The sequence below is a fragment of the Athene cunicularia genome, assembly GCF_003259725.1.
Source record: "Athene cunicularia isolate RWA chromosome 1 unlocalized genomic scaffold, athCun1 chr1_part2, whole genome shotgun sequence".
NCBI classification, from domain to species: Eukaryota; Metazoa; Chordata; class Aves; order Strigiformes; family Strigidae; genus Athene; species Athene cunicularia.
The window spans coordinates 28,274,180-28,295,514 of NW_020799092.1; the positions used below are offsets into that span (position 1 = coordinate 28,274,180).

Below are 21,335 nucleotides of genomic sequence, written 5' to 3' on the forward strand. Positions count from 1 at the left end.
AGAAAAGAGAAAAGAGAAAAGAGAAAAGAGAAAAGAGAAAAGAGAAAAGAGAAAAGAGAAAAGAGAAAAGAGAAAAGAGAAAAGAGAAAAGAGAAAAGAGAAAAGAGAAAAGAGAAAAGAGAAAAGAGAAAAGAGAAAAGAGAAAAGAGAAAAGAGAAAAGAGAAAAGAGAAAAGAGAAAAGAGAAAAGAGAAAAGAGAAAAGAGAAAAGAGAAAAGAGAAAAGAGAAAAGAGAAAAGAGAAAAGAGAAAAGAGAAAAGAGAAAAGAGAAAAGAGAAAAGAGAAAAGAGAAAAGAGAAAAGAGAAAAGAGAAAAGAGAAAAGAGAAAAGAGAAAAGAGAAAAGAGAAAAGAGAAAAGAGAAAAGAGAAAAGAGAAAAGAGAAAAGAGAAAAGAGAAAAGAGAAAAGAGAAAAGAGAAAAGAGAAAAGAGAAAAGAGAAAAGAGAAAAGAGAAAAGAGAAAAGAGAAAAGAGAAAAGAGAAAAGAGAAAAGAGAAAAGAGAAAAGAGAAAAGAGAAAAGAGAAAAGAGAAAAGAGAAAAGAGAAAAGAGAAAAGAGAAAAGAGAAAAGAGAAAAGAGAAAAGAGAAAAGAGAAAAGAGAAAAGAGAAAAGAGAAAAGAGAAAAGAGAAAAGAGAAAAAAAGAAAAAAGAAAAAAAGAAAAAAGAAAAAAGAAAAAAGAAAAAAGAAAAAAGAAAAAAGAAAAAAGAAAAAAAAGAAAAAAGAAAAAAAGAATTAAAAAAAAATCGGTTTTTTGGGTGTAACCCCGGCAGGAGGCGGGTGAGGAAAACGCCTCCTGTCTAACGAGAAATGAACCGGGCACCGCTCATCTTCAACTGGCATTAAAACTGCGTGTTTTCAGGCTGAGAATTAATTAAAACGGTGATTTAGCGCTAATACCTGTCCCCCTGCTAAACCGCCGAGTCCCGACTAAGCGAGACGAGGTTTGTTGTCTTCCTCCAGCCCTGAGTAACAGTTTTCCCTGCTTTTGGTTTAAACACGAGGTGATTTGTGAACTAATGGATTGCAAAAAAAAAATCCATTTTAATTAAGCTTTCAGGTGCAGCTGGAGCATCTCTCGAAGTTCAGCATAATCACTACTCTTAAAAAGACAAACCCATTAAATCTTCTAATGCTCAACAGAATGAACACTTTCTGATTTAACTCACACCAGGTGGACGATACTCAAGAAAACTTAGAAAGCGTGGTAACAGGAGAGATTTTATTTCAGAAAAAAGAGACAAAAGTGGAGCTGTGGTTGATGTAAATGTAAAGAGAACTATTCCAGTACACAGGAAGCAAAACTTGCCCCTCCTGCTTGAGTTCTAACACATACTGGTAAAACTAACGTTTTGCACAATATAAGATTAAATTACAGGAAGTTTAAAGTTAAAGACAAATGTAAAACAGATCTTGTCTCTTAACTGTGGTTAGAGTAACATTTCCAACTCTTCTCACAAATCTGAAGGTACTTACATGGAAGAAAGGAACAAAAGATTGAAGTAAAACTGCACCAGTCCACTGCATACGGAAACAGCCCCCCGCCTTCTCCCCCGCCCCCCCATCCTAAAATAATTTTTGATGTTCTAAAATTTCACGCTTCAAGCTTCAGGAAATCACAACTGAGAAACTGCCTGGAAGCTGGTCCAATGCAAACGCCACCTTTTGCTCTTCGCTGTCAAACTCGCACTCCAGGTCCCCTCTCCTGAGCATCACAGCCCAACCGCTGCTTCTCCCCAGCTGCTCAGATTCACTTCCAGAAGGAGCAGCTGCCAGACCGCCCCCAAACACCTGCACAACTCCATTGCAAACCCCTCGTCTCCCTCTACATTAACTGTACAAGACATGAGAACAGAACATCCCAGAAGTCCTTAACCTGAGCAGCTCCTTATCCCCCCGGTGTGTTCACACACTGATGTGTTGCCTTGATTAAAACTACGCAGAACCTTCATAGTGGAAAGCGTTGGAACAGCCCATCACTCCGCACAGCTGGGATGTGGCTGACTCGGCCGTTATCACCAGGAGACCCCCGCAGAGCTCCCTGCTGCTGACACTTCACCACGTCTTCGGCTTTTCCTTCTTGTAACAAGCCGTCCTGGGAAAGCTCCTGTGGGTTATCACACACCCCTGAGACCAGAGGGACCCTTTTTTCCTCCCTCCTTTAGCAAGAGGGAAGTGAAAGGAGGGAAGAAAAATCTCTCAAGTTGGAGGAGAAAAAAAAATGACTGAGAGCAATTGGGCAGCAATTAAAGAGCAGACCTAAACATCATCCCCCACTTGCTATACAGTGACTTACATTGACATCTTCTGTAAAGTTCTCAAATTACTGTTTTCTACTAATCACAATTTCACCTACTTTTCAGTTCTCAATCAAATATTAAGCCCTTAAGTACAAAACACATCCTCTGACATCATCACTGCAACAGTGCCTGTTCACACTTCAGGGGAACGTGTCCCACGTCTTACACCTTTTTCCCTCAAAGCATTTGAAGAGGAAAGAGCCACAGAGGAGAAGCACCATGAACTGGGGAAGATGGCCAACCACCTGGAGTAACACTGGTCCCAGGGTACCTCCTACAGAGCAGCCAGCTTCTCCATGAACACAACAGTATGTTTAAACATACAAACGCACACTGGAGGCCACCAAAAAGCTCATTTGTGTATTTCCCTTTAGGAATTAAAAGTCCAATTTCATCTAAGTGCTATAAAAGTAATCCAAACACATAATATTAATAATTACATTTTAAAAAAGCTTTCACTATCGATGCTTGTTTGTCTAACCACCTGGTTTACAGAATTTACATTTTTATGCTGAAAGTAGATTTTTTAAAAAAATAATTTATTTCCAGGGAGACACTGTTTAACTACGAGTCTTACTACAGTTGACTGAGCTGGTGCTTCGACAGAACTGTGTAGTCTGTCACTTGGTGTAGCAGCTACTGTTTTTATAATCCTTAAAACAGTAGAATTCCCAAGGCAGATTTGTCAGGAAGCTGTAAACAAATTATTTTTCCAACACTTATTGGCAATAAACAAAGTGATCTTTAGTCCTTTCGGATTTAAATTTCCCTGCCAAATTGGAATTTTTGAAACTGTGGAATCTGCTTCCACATTAATACTCTGGAGCAGTTTGGAAACTTGTCTCTGAGGAAGAATCAAAATCCATTTCCAACCCAGACTCATCAGAATTCGGGAGAAAGTGAGGATAGCTGCTTAGGTCTGGGTGCCCCTCCCCGTCAGCAGAAGCATCTTTTGTAGCCGAGTACATGAAGCCCGAGGATTCCCAGAGCCAGGTTTCAAGGTCTGCAGAAGAGTGAGGCATTTTAAGGTTGCAGTATGAAGAAAGAAATTCCATCGTAGACGGGACAGTTTGACATTTTCTTAGTGATGCATAATTGTCTTTCCTGTTTAAAAAAGAAAAAAAGGAAAAGATTATCAGTGTTTAATGATGTTTCTGTGACTGTTCAGGTGTCTGACAGGGAATCTTCACTTGACACTAGAGGAAACAGTTAACTTCAAATGCGTTTGGGGAGTTAGGTTATGGGACAAGGGGAAGGATCCTGAAACCTGCCGTCCCGTGTTGTCTGAAGCAGGTATAACCCAGTTACACTGGAAGTCACATTCTGATGAGCTCAGGGCCCTCATCTCCCCCCAGCTACCCACCTGGAGCATTTACTGATTTACTAACACAGCACTAACTCAACATCAACAAGAACAGTCTCAACATTTACAAGCAGAGTAGCAAACACAGTTGTTCAACTCTGCAAACACCATCTCCACATTCCACTGCACAAGAGCCAATTATCACCAGCCTCAGCATCTGGAACAGAACTTTCCTGCACTAAACCAGCACCTGAATCACCAGGTGAGTCTTTTCCAATCTGAGAAGGGGGAAACTGAAGTTGTCACCAAGCATATTCAGTTTTCTCTTGAAAGTTCTCTCTTCTCTCAGTGCTTTAGGGGAAAACAACCCCAAACCAACAAAACAACCCCCAAAACAACAAAACAACTCACAACAGTGCCTCTGACAGAAAAAAGCCCAAATGGCCATCCACACACTTCACTACTCATTTCCACACCTGCACTTTAGGTGCACTAGAAGATACCACCCAGCAGGTTAAGTTTCCCAAAAGGATTTTCAAACTGTCAACAGCACAAGTTTTCATGAGATTTGATTCCAAAAGAGAAGCTAGACCTCATGGTGTGAGGGGAGGAGCATAAAATAAAGGGTGGGGGTGATTACTTTCTGTAAAAGCAGCAAGAAGTTCTTCGTGGATGCTGGAAAAACAAGGCCAAGCCCCCGGTCCCCTGCAGAATCCGGTGCAGGACTCTGGAGGCAGAGCCCTGGGAGCCAGCTCCCCGCCAGGGATCCACTCGGAAATCTGAGCAGTTGAGCAGGAGCCGATCACCCCCATTACAGTAAAAGCAGCAGGAAAAGGCCCACGCCCGCCACCACCTGGGTGAGGGCCAAGAGCTCACTCTACACAAGAGAAACGGTGCTTCTGGCTCACCATGACTCAGTGACCAAAGAGCCCCTCGGAGGAGCCCTGTGGTAGCATGCCCCTTGCAAATGCCCCGCTCAGATGAAGACACAGTGAGGCTGGAGTGAGAGCAACACCAAGAAGCTGCTCAGTAATGCTAAAAGCAGGAAGATGACAATACCCAAATTTACCATGCAAAGGAGTCGGACTTATCATTGAAAAATGAAAGGAACAAGGACACTGGATGACATGTGGTATCCAACAACTGAGGAGATGACAGCAGGATGATAGCAAGTATCTACCAAACCCTAAATTTCTGCTCAGAGGGATGGCCTCAAAAGCCAGCTGGTGTTATACCAGAAAAGGCTTCAGCTGATTTCAGAACAGGAGGAGAGGCTACTTGTACACAGGAATTAAACACTTCTGAACCCCGGATAAAACTGAGGACTGTAAAAAGAAAGTATCTTTACAACCTAAAACTAAAGCCACCATTTGATCCTTCCAAAGGGGGAAGGAAACCCAAGCCTCACCCTTCCATTAAGCCCGAGCCTCTAACAGCAGGTTTGCCCACTCTGCACTGCTGGGGCATACGAAGCACATCTCTCACGATGCCAACCCAGAGCTCGGCAAAGCTTCTTCCAGGGAGTAGGACGGAGCAGTTCTCAGACACAGCAAACCTGCATTTTGGATGGCTTGGTGTATGGCACCGCCAGGGCAAAAAAAAGAGCATCTTGGATCTTCCTCCTGATCTAACTTTATTACTAAAAACAGGAAGACAAAAGCTCAAGAACTCTTGGCTCAAATAAAAGGGTATTTTTAATTTCAAAGTGTGCTGTACACGGCACATGGCAATGCTTTAACTGCAACAGGTGCTGCAGTTAGGAGTCTCCAGTGCTACAGCTATCTCCTGGAAGCTTTTATTCTGTTAATTCCTAATGGCTGTCTAGGCCCATTTCTCTCCCCATTCTTCTACCTCCTACCCAGAAAATCCAGGAGTTGAGATAATCATCAGAAAAGTTACAGTAAAATCATTATGACCTACTCTGCTGAAGTCTAGATTTATGCTTTTTCAGACCACATCTTAAGGAGGCTTCATATCTGTAAGCATCTGGAACTCAGAGCCTGTGCCTCTCTACTTCTAGCACTACTCCAACGTGGCCGTGCAACTCTTTCAGTAACAAGTCCATTTTTTAGCAGGAAAATCTAAGCTGCATATTGGTCCTGTTCCTTTTGTAAAAGAGCTCCCTGGGCAAATACTACACTCGCAGCAAAGTGAAACAGTAATGGCATTCCTAGATCCACACTGAGGTGAGCTGTGACCAATTCCTCCATACACACAGTGCTACAAAGTTTAACAGAACTAAAAAGTCCAAAAGGCTGAAACTGACACCAGCTCAGCAAGAGAAGCACAATGAACCTAGTTACAACCAGGCTAGAGCAGAGGTTTCTCTTTTACAGAAACAGATTCCTAAAAATCTTCCTTACATATCCAATTTTAATTCTTATTCAAGAACATATACAAATTTAATTCTTACAAGACTGTATGTACTTCACATTCATCTGCTTTCTACCTCTGACAACCCTTCCCATCCAGACTCCTAAGAATCCAGTCTTTCTCCTAGTGCTTTCCACCTCCTACCTGCTATACCTGACTTAGAACATCTTGAACAACCTTTTCCTCCTCTTTTCTTCCTGATCAGTCCAGCTACTGTGGAGCAGAGAAGAAACCAGGTCTCTGTTCCCAGTCCACCGCCTGCTCCCTAAGCCAGCCCTCTCCCCAGAAAGCGTAAGCCTGCCAACAGGAACACCTCTTCACCTACAATGTGTAGCAGTCATTGGTCAGTTATAAAGAAGCAGCACCAGAAAATGTACTTTAACAAGAATACTAAGGACAAGAGGCAGCAGGGAGTAGTTTATGTTACCTTTGAGAAAAATTATTAAATCCTGTTTTAAGAGAGAAACTTCTTAGTACTCGAAGCTCTGGCAAAAAGAGATAAATTCTAGAGATGCATGATTTGCATGAGCAGCCCTCCCCTTTACCTGGAGGTACAGAACAGCTTGCTTTTAGCCTGGGAATACACTGTTCCAGCAATCCGACAGAGCTGCTCCTGCATCCACCGGACATCAGCAGGCATGTCAGGAAACCAGTTCACCAGCCTGGGGCCAGAACCAACACACGGTTACATGCAAGCAGATCCCATCCACGCTGTACTTACACATACCGCGGCCAACATCCAAAGCAGCACAGCTTCCATTCTCACCCAGTGAACTCCCCCGTGGCCCCCAGTCCTTCCCCACCTCGCTCCCACGGCTCCGAGCCAGGCCGAGTGCCCGACCCAGCCGTGCCTCCCAACCCGCCACCAACGGTCAGGAAGGCCACAAAGCTCCTGTCTCCCGGAGCTCCCCCGCTGTGGGATGAGCGTTCTGTCAGCTCAGAGGGGAGAACTAAAGCAAAGCACAACGGAAGAACAAATAGAAAGCAGAAACAGAACAGTGTCACAGATGTGGTTTTTTCCTTATGACACTCTTAACAGGAGTCAGTTACACTGGAAGGGGAGGAGGGGGAAAAACCCATGTAAAAATTCTGTTGAAACTTGCTTCCTCCCCAAAAACGGCACAGAAGTGCCACATCAAGTGGCACAGAAACAAAATATTTTACTGGTCTTCTATGTGGTTCCATTTACAGAACATTTGATTTTTCAACTATTTTCTAAAGACAGTCATGGCACCTGCTGCTCAAGGACTTGAATTCTCTTAAGCAAGCACGAAGCTTAGAGTTCATGGTGCATTGCTTCAGCCTCGTTTTTCCTTTACAAGAATTAAAAAGCTTATGAAAGCCCTGTTTCAAGGGCACAACCCTCAGTCAACCTAAACAAACCTGGTAAGAAAGTTTCTATGGTGAGTAAACACCAGCTTTCACTCCTGGCTTCAGAAAGAAGCTAACTCACACGAACTATCTGGATCGAGTTCAAACACCACTGCAGAATCCAGTAATAAAGAATGTGCTCCTGGAAAATGCAATGAAGGGTGCTTCTTTTAGGCAATTACAACACAGCTACTAGTAACGAGAATAATTGTTTATGAAACTTCTTAATATGTATATTTATTTAGCTTTAGACCACAGAGGCTCTGGGAGGATGCATTCCGGAGGCACCAATAGTGCTCTTGGGACAGTTACTGCTTGAATTCTAGAGGACCAGAAAGCCTACAATGCTGAAAAAGCTCTCAATAAGTAAACTTCCATAAATGTAATTATTCTAAAGTGATTCATTAGAAGTTTCTTACCGTAAAGCAACAGAGTAGGCAGACTCCACCGGCAGCGTGTAAGGGAGCATCAAATAGGACAGGACCCGCATGGGGAAGAGTTTAGAGAACTGAGCGTAGAATCCATTCTGTTCTTTACAAGCTTCCTGCAGTGCTTAAGCATAATTGTTTTTGAAAAAGACGTTAGATGATTTGAAAACAGTTTAACCTGTTCACAGTTTGATAATGCTGACTGAATATTCAGTAAAACTTGGTAATCAAGCTCAGTTATAAAATGAAAGAATTAATCTCAAGACACTCTTACTATAAACCTTCTCTAGGCTATTTTAAAACATGTGAAACAGGCTCATACCACAGGGATAAAAAGCAACTTTTATGCAATAAATGTAAGAATTTATAATAAGAGGATGTAAAGTTCACCTCTCCAAAAATCCTTCTGTTTTAGCTAGCGTTCCTGCCTGGTTGGAGACTCTCTAACTCTACGGAGTTTGTTTAAATTCTAGAGTTTCTGCATATTTCACTTGTTACAGATAGTTGTAAGGAATATCACACTTCAAATTTTCTTCTCCTAGGTCACTGTGATCACAGATTTCAGACCTTGAAAATACCAATATCGGCATCCACAAAAAAACCTAGATAAAAATTATAGATTAAATATCAGAAGTGGTTTTGATCTGCTAACATCTTAAGATGACAGGAAAACCAAATAATTAGAAATCTACAGAAGTCCATCTTAAAAATGAGATAAGGATAACCAGTGTTTGGATTTGAGAGTCAACTTTGGCATGAAATATACCCTTACAAAAATACCATGTGCATACCGAGCTTATCCAAAACCAAGAGAGAATTCAATTCACGACTCTGCACTGTTGAAAGCAGCACCCTCCTCCTGCTTCAACCTTTATTTCCATAGCGACATCAAAATGTACATGTTCACATTTAAAAATTAAACAACTGGTTTGGGTTGAGCTAGTCTAATACCACAGGCAGTTTTAATATTAAATCAAAAGCATCTTAAGCAAATTATGAGAGTAAGCGGAGGAAAACAAGTAAGTCCAAGTTTGCTGTTCAACATTACAGAAGGCAGCCTGAAGCACGTACCTTTACGAAGTCTAGGAGGTAGACTCTCAAATATGCTCTTCTCCAAAGGCCATGGACTTGGCTTCAGCTCGTTAAGTACTTCCACTTTCAGGGTTTCTGTTCTGTTATTTTCCATCAGTTTTCTTTTCTTCGTATGCTCAATGCGTTGTGCAGGCTCATGAGGATTTCTTTTTGCGAAGGACAAGTGGATGTAAATGGAGTCACTCAGAATACCTGAAAGAGTCAAGAGCTTCCACTTAGACTAGATCCACAAATGTTTAGGTCTTACTTTAAAAGAGGTGCTAAAGACATGGAAAAAGTGAACAATTAACTGAAACTGCACATACAGTTATTGACCAAAGTTGTTTTCCAGCAAGAAAGCAAATGATTTAGAGGAGAGGTGGAAAACTGCTTGAATAGTTATGTGAAAGAACAATCTCAAACAGCAGAGATCTGGGAAATCTGACAGGGCAGGTATCGCACGACTACACTGGGACACTACTACAGCATGGCAGAGAAGGCGGGTAGGGTACAACAGTGGTTTAAGATACATCCGAAGTACAGATCTACATCAACATTGGCTGCCTTGCAAAACTGGTGCCAATTAAGAAGTAGCACTGATAATTACCTTAGAAACGAGCACCAGATAATGAGCACAAAGTGAAAAAAAATACAAGAACCACAGTGACACTCGATTTCCAGAAAATCATTAAAAAATTAGTCATATATACAGACTGCCAAATTTGACTAGGATCCATACCTACATGGAACAGAGTCTGTATCCCACTTACAGTTACTCCAAAGAGACAAATGTCAAAGGAATCTACAGTGGATTTAGCAATAAAGTTATCTGAAGTGTTACAGATGGGGCAAAAAAATTAACTCCTACAGCTGAAATAACTTAAGAAAGGAGATGCATAATGAATGAGTTTGGAAATGTTATAATTATCACTGATTGGGCTTGAAACAAGACAAACCTGTGACAGAGTAAGAACAAAAGAGATCAGAGGATGAGCAGTGTGAGGAGGACAGTAGTGCAAAGCACTGAGGATGTGGAGGAAAGGTGCCGAGGACATGCTGCACGGAATCTCAGGTGTGAGTGTCAGGTGGAAGCACGCACCCAGGAATCGTGCAGGGGCAGGACAGCATCAGAACCCATCTTAGCACAGACTGCCCCAAGCTCTAGGCTTTTTGTATAGCTTCTGCTTTTCATTGCCTGGTAGGTGTAAAGCAGGACTCATTAAAATATTTAACAATATTACTAGAAAAGTCACTCTTAAGCAGAACTGTGACGTTCTTTTAACAATGAAGAAAACCTTTCCAAGAGAATTTGAATATTTAATGCTGGTTCCAACGGTGGGAGCAGTGAGCACGCCAGTCCCCGCCCAGCAGTGGACAGGACACTGCAGTTCCCACCCAGCACCACGCTGCTCCCACGCCCGCAGGCTGCAGGGCTCGGTGCTGGGCACACAGCTCACTGTGCCCGTCCCCAGTTACAGCCCTTGCCTCGTCTGTCTCAGTGTGCGGAGCAATAACATTTATTAATATGGGATGTTACTAGAATCTGGGACTAGAGCAGAGCAACTCGCAATTCTTCTCCCTAAACTCATCCAGGTCCCAGCAACATGACAAGCTGCCTTCTAGTCTCACGATCCAGACTCAGGACTGGCTGTGGCTGAGTTTATATTGTTGTCAGCCAGCTCTCAGTTCTGGGCTATTGGGCTTTCCCTAGAAATTCACTGGGATGACAGCAGAGAGGAGGTGGTAAGACAACAGAGGTTTCACAGCAGTGGGAAACAATAGGCTATTCCTCTTTTACAATTAACACAAAAGAAACCAATCATACGATTTCTCCAGAATTGGAATTCTTCGGTAATTTCACTTCACAATACCTTAACATTCACTTCACACAAATTTGATAAAAACCCAAAAGTTCAATTTCTGTGTGGGAGCACAACTTAACTTGTGTGAACAGTTACTACAACTATGTGATTTCTATGAGAACTAAATTTATGACAATACCTTCAAAAACCTCAAAGACCCAGCCCCTCCTTAACTCACCCTTTCTTTTATAAATTCAGATTGAGACCACATCATCAATTATTTACAATCATTACACCCAGGTGTTACATACCGTTCTCTTTCAAGAATTTAAGAGCATCTGAATATCCTTGCTCACAGATCTCTCCTAGTACCTGCAACCACAGGGTAAATGAGTCAGACAAAAGGAGATTTAACTTAAGATCAGCAGTTTGCAGAATGAAAAGCCACTTCCATCCACCCTCCACCTCCATTCTTGTAAAAAAAAAACTGCATTAAGAACTGCTGTAACTCAGACTCGGGTTAACAAGCCTATTGTGATGATGCATACATGAAGTTATCTTTCAGCTACTTCACCTGAAAGGACAGTGTTCTAACAGTTTGCAACTATTTCCTCCCTTGTTTCTCTGCCTAGCCCTCCAGCAGATGCAAGCACCACTGAAAGAGGATGGCTTGGAGTGTCAGTCCCCTCTTCCCCCCCAGTGCCTCCTCCTTCCCAAAGCTGTGAAAGCCCAGCTGGGCGATTCTCATGCTCAAACTCAGACTGTTTTCCATAGAGAAACATCTTTCACCAGAGGCAACACCAGCTCACCTACACAGTAGTCCTAGCAAAAAATTAAGATGACAATTAAAGCCTACCTAAGTAGAATCTAGCATTTTTCTTCAAGTAGTTAAAACTCCATTTTAAAAATATATCTAGTGCAGTCAGGAACATTACTTATCCTCTATAGTATATCCCAAGCCAGCTGGGGATAAAGTCTGTTTTAATTTTTCCAGCTTTCACAATGGCAGTTCAAGAGCATTTCCCTCATCAGATCTGCCATTAGTAGCCCTCAGCAGATTTTAAAGGCAACTTGCCTGCGTGAAGTATTAATTGAGAACCTTAGAAAACCATGAAGTTTTAGAACTTCTGCTAAGTTCTGAAGCACCTGGTTAGCAGGTAAACATGAAAGAACAACAAACTGACAGTTATTAATTTACCCGTGTTGATTTTATGACAGAGTCCTGTGTTAATCCCCAAATAAATACTGAAAGTCAATAGCAGGACATACATTTTTAGTCAGAGACTAAAAGAAAGAAGAATGAGAACAAACTATGAAAAAAAAAGAAGCATCACCAGAAAAGTTCACATGACTAGACAAAATGCTAAGATTACTGTAGCCTTCTGGAAAAGCAAGGCTTTTATAGGGAAAGATGTTTTAGTAACCAGGCGAGGGCAGTGACTTACCTTAGGTTCTGGGGGGAAGAGCGCTTGTGTTAAACGATAAAGGTTCCCCAGACTGAGCTGGATGCTGGTGTTGGTCACGTTCATTTCATGAAAGTTGGCAGAATTCCCCTTTGGGCAGATATCGCACTCCCCAGCGAAAGGTGAAACTGTGATGGTACTCTTGGACTCATAGTGGGGTAAGTTGTCACTGATCCCTCCATCCACATAGCGCTACAAAAATTAACAGGGAAAAGAAATCTCAGAGGCTGAACATTTCTAACCAGCAGATTTCTCATGCCAGAATTAAACAGTATTTAAGACTGTAACAGAACAGTCTCTGCCTGTGCTCCTGGGGTAAACATTGTGAGTAGCATGTTTTGTCCTCTAACACCAGTTAAAAACACAACTTTCCTACCTATAGTTCCATAGGTAGTCTAAGAGCATTCTATCTGGGATTTTTTCTGTATGTTTAAGGAAGAGCAAATCCATTTGAAAGATCATAATCCTACCGACATGCAGAAAAAGAGTAATACAGTTGTCTCTTCCTCCTCAAAGCAGAGGACCAGCCAAAGAGCTACTTTAGAAAGAATACGAGTGAACAAAAAGCTCTGCACTTCGAAGCTTACATCCTGAGATACTAAACCATTCAGTTAGTAAGAGTAACTTAGAATTACTCTTAGTAATTAGAATTTGTTATAAAAGAATCAAAAATATTTGGGCATGAAGAAACTGCAAGTAAAAATGGGTAATTGTTCAGAAACCTTGCCCACAGCCATGGATTATCTTTGTGCTCCAAGCACAAGTTCAGCAGCTGTTCCAGGTTGTGCTTTTGTCTCCTTGATATTGAGGTGCCCATTTCTGCAGTTCTAATGCCTCATCACCTCACACATCTAAGATCCAAGAACTGAAGAGTTCTGTACCAGGGTAATTAGAGTGCAGCAGCAGCTGTGGCCAAAGACAACTCCTCCAGTCACTCACAACAGCTGTCTCTCCAGCAGCACCAGCTGCAGCCAGTTTGTTGGCTTTGGGCAGAAGACTGCTCCACATCAGCAGCTTCACTGGTTTGGTGGCTGCATCTTCCTTCTTCCTAACTAGGCAACAGACATAACCAGTGGGTCCTTGTCACATGTAAAGGTAACAGAGTGGGTGATCTGAGCAGGAGCAGCCTGGATTACCAACATCATCTGCCTTGATACTCCCTGACCATTCTGAGAAAAAAATTAAGAATTAAAGAGGACAGCTCATAGCAATTCATCCAACATACCCTTCTTGAGCACCCTGTTCCTCCACCCGTTAGCTTTCTTGGACATTCTCTAGACCAGCAGCCTGCAGCTGCTGACAAACTTCCTACAGGTGTGTAACATCTAACACAATCACCAAGGTGCATGTGCAATCCCCAAGTGTGACAACAGGTTTGGCAAAGGAGGAGCCACAGCATGCAGTCTTCTGATGAAATTATTAAAAGGTGGAAATACACATCTGAGTCACTGTTCTACAGAGGTAAATGGTTTTAATTATTTGGAGTTTCCGCCTATCTGTTCCCCCTAGTAATTTTTTTGATCTAGAACTGTTGCTGTGTTTGACAAGGCTAAGAAAAAAATCCACAGACAAAACCCACCACACCCAGAAGCTTCACAACTGGCTGTGAAGAGACACCTACTGAAAGTCATCCTTAAGTCTTTGTTTTAGAGTATACACACAGGAAGCAGCAAGCCAGTAAAGGCAAGATGCTATAAACCTGACATACCCAACATTCCGCTGGTGCTGAAGCCTACAGGAGTCACACCAAGCCTGTGCAGCTGTGGTATTCTTACCAACTGACAGCAAAAATGCTTCCAAAGCATTCAAATCATACCAAAATAATTGGAAAGATCAAGAGTATACAATGATCCCTTCCTTCCCCTTCCCTCAAGTGTGAGCAAATAAAGCATCGCTTCTGTGTTTTTGCACTCTGAACTAAGCCTTTTAAAATAACATTGTTGTCTGGTGACAAGAACTGAGGAGCCAGATTAGCCTGGATCCACCTAAACCTTGGATTCAGTCCAACGTTCCGTTTTCATAACCCCTTTAATCTGGAAGGGTTTAAGGAGACAGACAAGGTTTAGAAGTACAGATAAAGAAAAATCCCTATACAGTTGTAATCACTTTTGCTTAAATTTCAGCATGAAAAGAAAATATATGTCATGTCTATCCTTGACCTTCCAGCACTCCCAGCCTGTCTTGAGAACAGTCTGTAACCAGCCACTGTTAAAGATGTTTTGAGGTTTGATTTTTATTTTTTTTTTCAATATTCTTCCCTGTGCAAGGAGCACCAGAATGAGAAGGAAAGCAAATGCAAGTTAATACAGTAACAAAAAGCTGCTGAGTTTCACTGCCTTGATTTGAAGTGTGTGTCTGCTTCCAGACCAGTTCAGCAAAACACCGACAATAAACTATACAAACTTTTCTGCAGTTGCTGCCCCTTTAATGGGGGATTGCCAAAAACCCAGTACAGACATGAAGTCTTAAGAGGTTTTGTAATCAAGTTTCCATGAAGTGATAGAACAGACTAATACACTGACCCTTCACCTTTCCAAAGCCACCTTTCTTCCACTGAATGTGTAATGACAGAAAACATTAAAAAGCTTTATTTATATCTAACTGAACATCGACCTTTAATTCCATTTTAAGGCAGATCTACCTACAGCAAGAACATAATGATATACAATAAACTATCTTACAAAATTCTTTTTTTAAAACCAAACAAGCATGAGTGACCCCTCCTACACATTTGTGCAGGTGAATGAGCATCACTTTCTTCAATACATACTTAAGCTTAATACTTGCTAGTGTAGAATACTCTTTCAATTACTGCATCAGCAAGCAAGAAATTTAAAAGACAGAACAAGTGTGCATGTGTTTTACAGGGTGAAGAAGAAATACACATAACCCATCTTCCACACATTTGCATTTCCTTGCTTTTTTAAAGAGCTGTAACACACAGCTACAGCAGTAGGAGCTATGATGAAGATAATTTACAGTAGGATAACCTAGAGGCATATACACTGCCTCAATATTTCCAGAATAGCCAAAACTATTGTTAGATCTTAAGAATAGAGACTTACCACACCTCTGAATGACGGTGGAATTAGGCCACAATAAATAGGGACAAATGAACTACAGATTAAAGCCTGTAGGAAAATGAGACCATATAAATTAAATGGTAACTGTTCTGTTACTGAAATGATCATTTATCTCCTTAAATATGAACAAAAAAAACGAGAAAGCAACCAAAAAAGTCTCCTGCAAATGCACTTGAATAAAAAAGGAGGGGGGGATATTATCAAGCATTATTTTAAACAGGATGAGAGCATTCCACATTTCTTTTATAGAATGTAACCACACTCCATGTAAAAAAAATGCTAAAACTCACTAGACCATTTCCCGAAGCGTTAATTAGCAAGGAAAAGTTTATGATCATCCACTCAAGCTATACATTTTCTGAGTAACCAAAGTAACTAACTGGAGACACAAATATCAACATTCTGGGATCATATTAAACTACCTTTGGAACCAATACAGAGAATCTTAAAAAGCTGGGTTTGACTGTTTCTTGATCACTGCTTTAATAAGAATAAAGTTTAAAAAAAATCTTATTCTTGAAGGATATAGTTTCATTTATTACACTGCACTTTAAAGGCCTTTATCCTTTTTGTGATTGACCCCTTGCACCTCCTCAGTGAAACAGTTCAGACACACTGACTGGGGAGGCTTGTGAGCAAATGTAGGGCAAGGAAGCTTGAATTCCTCTTTAAAATATGTCAAAAGTCACAATATCCTAAACATGTTTAAAACGGAAATCCAATAGATGACATTAAATGGATTTAAGATTACAGGAACTTTTTAAAGTTGCCAAAACTGAACATACCTGGACAACTTCTTCTTTAGAGTTAAAATTAGATATCAATGCGTTTTTACCATCTGATACTCTGGTCAGTGAAATACACAGTCTGCCCGATGACAACTGGTGAGTGTTTTCTGGAAGATTTCTCATCAGTCCATCTCTTATTATCTTTATCACATTAAAGGAAGGATGAAGAGGACCAAGATTTCGCTTTCTAGCTTCTTTGGCTAATGCCAGGACATCTGCACAAGCTTGAGCTGAAAATAAAACATAAGAACAGAAGATAAGTCAAAAACCAAACAACACAGTTCCAGTAACAAAGCATGTCTAGAGCTCCAACTTCTCATTTCTAACATGAGAATTCAAGAGCTTTTTAACAGATAAGTCTGCTAGTGTTTGCCAGAGTTTAGGAGTCTTTTGAGGGGAAAAAAAAAAGTCACTTTAGACTTCCAAACAGAACTCCTGGTGAAGAGCCAGACAGTTACTTGTATGCAATTTGTATGTAGTCTGAAGGTGTAAAATATCCATATAAGATGCTTCCCTTGGGAATCATTAATTCCGGAAACAGATTCTTTAAGAAGCAGAGGTGAGTGACCTTTGTAAGCATGCCTGCAACATCCATAAACCCTGCAGTGTACAGGACTTACACTCCACAGCACATCTGCTGAAGAGCAGAGCACCTGGGCTCATCACAACTAGTAACACTTGTCAGACTTGAACCAAACTTAAGGTTTCAGGGCACCATTTATCTTCATTTATATAGAAACACAGTAAAGGGAACATTAAATTTGAACTTACGGTAAGGAACATCAGGAATAAAGTTTTTTAAGTGCTGGGTAAGGAATGCAAAGGACTTCTTTAACACCTCCCACACAGGTCTCCACCTAAACAAGTGCATTTTTACCAATGTGTAATGGACACGTAGTAAATTTTTTTCCTCCAGCTAAATTTTTCCTCCAACTAAACCAGCATTTGGGAGTAGCTCAAATCACTGCAGAAGACAAAACTGCTCCCCAAAAACACTAAAATCATTTTAACAATCACACACCTAGTCAAAGGAAGAACAGCAGCTCATCCACCTGCAATGTTGTGTTTGAATTTTTAACACCATGTTTCTCCAGGGCATACTTTGAGGAAATTGCCTGAAAAGCTTGTCAACTTGGGAGAGGAAAGGGGGTGGGGAGGAAGGTCAAAGTAACAGGTTATTAACCCCAGTGATATGCTACAGGGTCATCTAAAAATATTTTCAGAACTTGGCTATTTTAACTTACATCTGCTCCTTCTAGAGGATTTGAGTTAAATGTGAGCACTGCACTGGAAACAACTCTGCTTAAGCCCTTGAATTCAAATTAATTTCCAAAAATACTACCATTCTACAACATTATTTTTTCCCCCCCCCTCAAACAGCAACACCTAAATGCTTCTCTCTTAACACAGTAAACCAAGAGTCTATGTTCAAAAGTGTATCTCAAAAAATCTGTGGTATCAGACATCCTTCATTTTTATCACCAGAGATTTTTTTTCATTCCACTCTGGCAGAGTGAAGCCTTGGGCCATGAATCCACTGATACCAGCAGCCTGACCCCACCACCCACCTCAGGAGACAGCAAACAATATAGACACAGCTCACTGTTCACAGGACAATATACACCCACGTTAGTAAAACACATTTTACATTCAATTAAACCTGCACGCTCCAGCAAGTGATGAAGTTACTCCAAGAAGTGGTTATGTAGACAGTTCAAGCAGTTCTGGTTTTCATGCACTCCCATACAAATTACTATCTCCCCCTTTTTTTATTTTTTAAACAGAATAATTCAGCAAGGTTCAATCTTCTAAACTTTCTAGAGACAGACTAAGGCAAGTTGCAGGAGTGAGATAACGAACCACCAGAACTCTGTCCAGGAACAACAGTCTCAGTGCGTGCATTTATTTCCTTTTGCAAAATTTCTGAAAACTTACAAGTAAACTGCTTGTTCTAAAAAACAAACTACAAGCACTGGGTGCATGGACACAGGAGCAAACAGACACACTGCTCTTGCTTCTCTGCCAGGTCTTGACCCTGTTTTTCCAGCTAGCATCCTATCAAATTGAAGCTTAAACTATTACTTAAGTTTGAAGTGTGGTGACATCTTCACTCATTTGCACCGCAGGCCTGTTTTTGCAGAAAAAAAAATTAAAGTAAACCAGCAGCCTCTACTAAGCTTGCATTGTGATTATTTACCTATCACCATAAAAAATGTCAGGCAAGTATCAGCTCACTTTACACTGCCATTACAGGGCTGCAGAACTGCTGACCTCTAACAGCCCAGAGCTGAACTCCTCTCATTTCAACTTCTGGTCAGAAACCAGCTACTTATCAAAATGAAATTTGGTTTCATGGTTTACTCATGTCTTCCACATACAAGAATTTCTACATATGTGATATTAAAACATTGAAAGTTTTAAAAGTTGTTCGTTATTAATTCAGACTTCAAAGTATTCCAACTTGTCCTTTTCCCTTCCTTCCTCACCAGGACTAAAACACAGTTACCCCTTAGGCTGGTGTACTCTAAAATGGGACCTTCTCAGGCAGGGACAGCAGGCTAGAGCTCGAGTCAGACTGGGATTTTAGGCAGACCTTGGTGCATCTGTTTGATTTTTTTTGAAATGCAAGAGAGCTAAAGAAATTAATGTTTCCATTAAATGTGAACTGTCTCCAGTTATGTTTCTATATTCCTCTGTTTAATGGTTAAGTAACTATTGATTCAATTCCCACAGAGTGAAACCTGAGGTGGCGTTTACAGCACCCACCAAACCTGTGGTGTTGGGCGCCCGTGGAACGGCCAGGCCATCACCACTGAAACACCCCGTCTCCGAGACACCCGGGCAGAGGATCCAACGGGAGGAGTGTGCCTTAAGTTTTGGTTCGGAATAGCCTGGAAGGCACTTCATCCTCAGAACAGTCACCCTGAAGCTTCTCCCTCTACCTTCCCACAAAAATCAGTGAAGGAAGCTCCTTCCTCAGTCTGGGAAAGCACACTTTCTCCCCATCCGGTGGCCAGTATCTACCTTTATTCAGACTTGAAATACTACAGACTGGTCGCCTACTCAGCACGTCACATGAAGCACAAAGAAAACCCTCTTTAAAACAGGCAGCTACAAACCTGGAAGAGACGAAAGGTGCGTGGCAATTTTAGGCAATCCCCTGTACACATACCTACATACACACCCAGAGTTTCATCTGCGCCAACAAGCCTACTCATTCAGGGCTGGGTCCGGTCCAGTCTTGAAGACTTCCGAGGACAGAGATCCCACAGCCCGTCTGGGGAGCACCCTCACGGCAATTTTCCTTTCCTTATGCCCAATCAGCATTTGCCATGTGCCAGCCTGTGTCTCCTGCTTCTCATCATTCCACTACCCCTCCCGGGGAAGAGTCTGGCTCTGCCTTCCCACAGTGAAATGTCACTGTGAGAACACGTGGGACTTAGAACCCAAGCTGCAGAAAAAACAACTGCTGTGTGTAAAGCAGATCAGCGTAAAGGAGGCACAAAATATGAACTGATGAAATACAAATTATTATTCCACAGTGTTTCTTTACAATCCTCTGCTTTAGCACAAAAATCACAAAAAAATGAGCTAAAAAGATACAGAGTTATGATGGGAATACCTTCTTAATTTGATGAATTTACAATTATTCAGAGTTTAGGAAGTGGCTGGTTTTGCATTGTCTTCCAACATTCCCAAGCGGCCTTTTTTTTTTTTTTAAAAAAAAGAAATACACTTGCCCATGGAATACAATACCTTGGACAGTGATGTCACACATACCAGCTATTCTGTTAGTCAGAAAAAAGCAAAAAACCTCAGTTGGCATATGAGAGGGGAAAGACAAGGAATAATCTGAAGTCTGCAAGACTCAACTATCAAAAATGTTAAAAATTTTAAAAGCTGCTAACAAATACTTTCAGGTATCTTAAGCATCTTTCGTGCTTAAGAGCACTTCAAATATTTAAAGCGGCTTCCTTAAATCATTTACAATGAGCTAAGACTTAAAACTGGATACATTCTAAAAATAGTTATTGCGGATAAATATCATTTGTTTTAAAAGCTGATATTAGGCTCCTAATAACTCAAATGTGTTAGGACATTACAGCAAAAATAATAAGTAGCACAAGTTTCTTGCTAAAGCTTTGAATAAATTTAAGCCTAGGTGATAAGAGATCAGTGGCTAAGCAGCAGGGACAAGCATTTCACAGCATTACTCTCCAGCACGTACAGAGAACTTCTATTCCTTTGAGCCAGTGAACTCTTCCCTCAAATTTAAAGGCACGACCCAAACCCTCTCCCAGTTCCAAACAAGTACTCGTTTTCCTCCTCCATCTACAAGGTAAAATGTGAATTTACAAAACCCTCTAGTTCTAAACCTGTTAAGGGTACTGCTAACAAAACCAGCACTGAGTTGTGAACTAGATAAGCTTTTATTCAGTAGATTTCATTAGTTTAAAATTAAAACCATTTCCAGATATTCCATAAAGTTTAACTGCATGCCAGTCACTATGCTAGATTAACTCTATTTCTTAAACCACAATTAAAATCAGAGATTTTAATCAATCCACTGTTTCTAATCATATACCTAAGTGACCTATGCAATATACACTGGGCACAGATTAAAGAGGAAAAGCACGTTAAAGCTAACCTAAGCCATGACCTTAACTCTCTCAGCCTTCCCCCAAGGAAGGAGAGGCTTTAGGGAAAGGAAGTGTTCCAAAGCTAACCGAAATCTCATCTGCAAAGCTAACTACAGAGGAGATGTGTTATTTCCCAACACAGCATAAATATTTTGTTTCAAACCCATGACAGGGTCAGCCTGCTCGCTTTGAAGGGTGTTAGGATTCTGCAACCTGCCACTCTCCCAACAGGTTTTAATCCTCTGAAGGTTTAGAGCAGCTGTCCTCCAGCCGGTATTTGCAGCTCCGAGGCCAGGAGGCACAGGGGCTCCTCAGGCCGACACACACATCTCTCCCTGTACCTGCGGCAGTAAAACTCCGACTATTTGACCACACAAGTGTTGAAATCGGATGAGGCACCGGCAAGACCATTTCTGAAGCCCGGGAGGCTGCTAAACACCCATCCAAGGCGAAGAGACGCTAACTTTACCACCTGCCTCTTCCCTCACCCTCCAGGAGACACGATTTTTGTGTATCCAGAGATCTGATGTGCACGGGCTGAGACCTAAGCACACGGGGGAGGAAAAATAAAATATACAGCCCGGCACCTAGAGAGCCTTGTAACCCCTTCGGGATTAATTTCATAGCTGGGGTGTGTTCCTCTTGGGGGTCAGGAAAGGAGAAAGAGAGAAAACAAGGCGGCCCGGCAGGGCAGGGCAGCCCCGCCAGCCCTCAGCGC

At 41.5% G+C, this 21,335-nt stretch overlaps 2 protein-coding genes across 4 annotated transcripts in view; both read right to left on the reverse strand.

Annotated features, from left to right (window-relative positions):
• Positions 1 to 1,708, reverse strand: part of SAMM50 (SAMM50 sorting and assembly machinery component) — a 17,525-nt gene extending 15,817 nt beyond the window's left edge. The window contains exon 1 of the mRNA XM_026864485.1: positions 1,658 to 1,708. Within this exon, the coding sequence (XP_026720286.1) occupies positions 1,658 to 1,708 (51 nt within the window). The remainder of the gene's footprint in view (positions 1 to 1,657) is intronic.
• On the reverse strand, positions 1,201 to 21,157 carry LOC113490465 (patatin-like phospholipase domain-containing protein 2). 3 transcript variants are annotated; one of them, XM_026866963.1, is made up of 9 exons: positions 20,959 to 21,149; positions 15,975 to 16,207; positions 15,172 to 15,237; positions 12,089 to 12,298; positions 10,955 to 11,015; positions 8,842 to 9,054; positions 7,762 to 7,894; positions 6,517 to 6,633; positions 1,201 to 3,399 (listed from the first exon to the last, which is right to left on the reverse strand). In XM_026866963.1, the coding sequence occupies exons 1-9, from the start codon at positions 21,026 to 21,028 to the stop codon at positions 3,108 to 3,110; spliced, it is 1,395 nt and encodes a 464-aa protein (XP_026722764.1). In that variant the 5' UTR covers positions 21,029 to 21,149; the 3' UTR covers positions 1,201 to 3,107. The 3 variants fall into 3 exon arrangements, with proteins under 3 accessions (XP_026722764.1, XP_026722782.1, XP_026722772.1); XM_026866981.1 differs by lacking the exon at positions 20,959 to 21,149 and adding an exon at positions 16,999 to 17,515; XM_026866971.1 differs by lacking the exon at positions 6,517 to 6,633 and having other exon boundaries at positions 20,959 to 21,157.
• Positions 21,158 to 21,335: the final 178 nt, after the last annotated feature.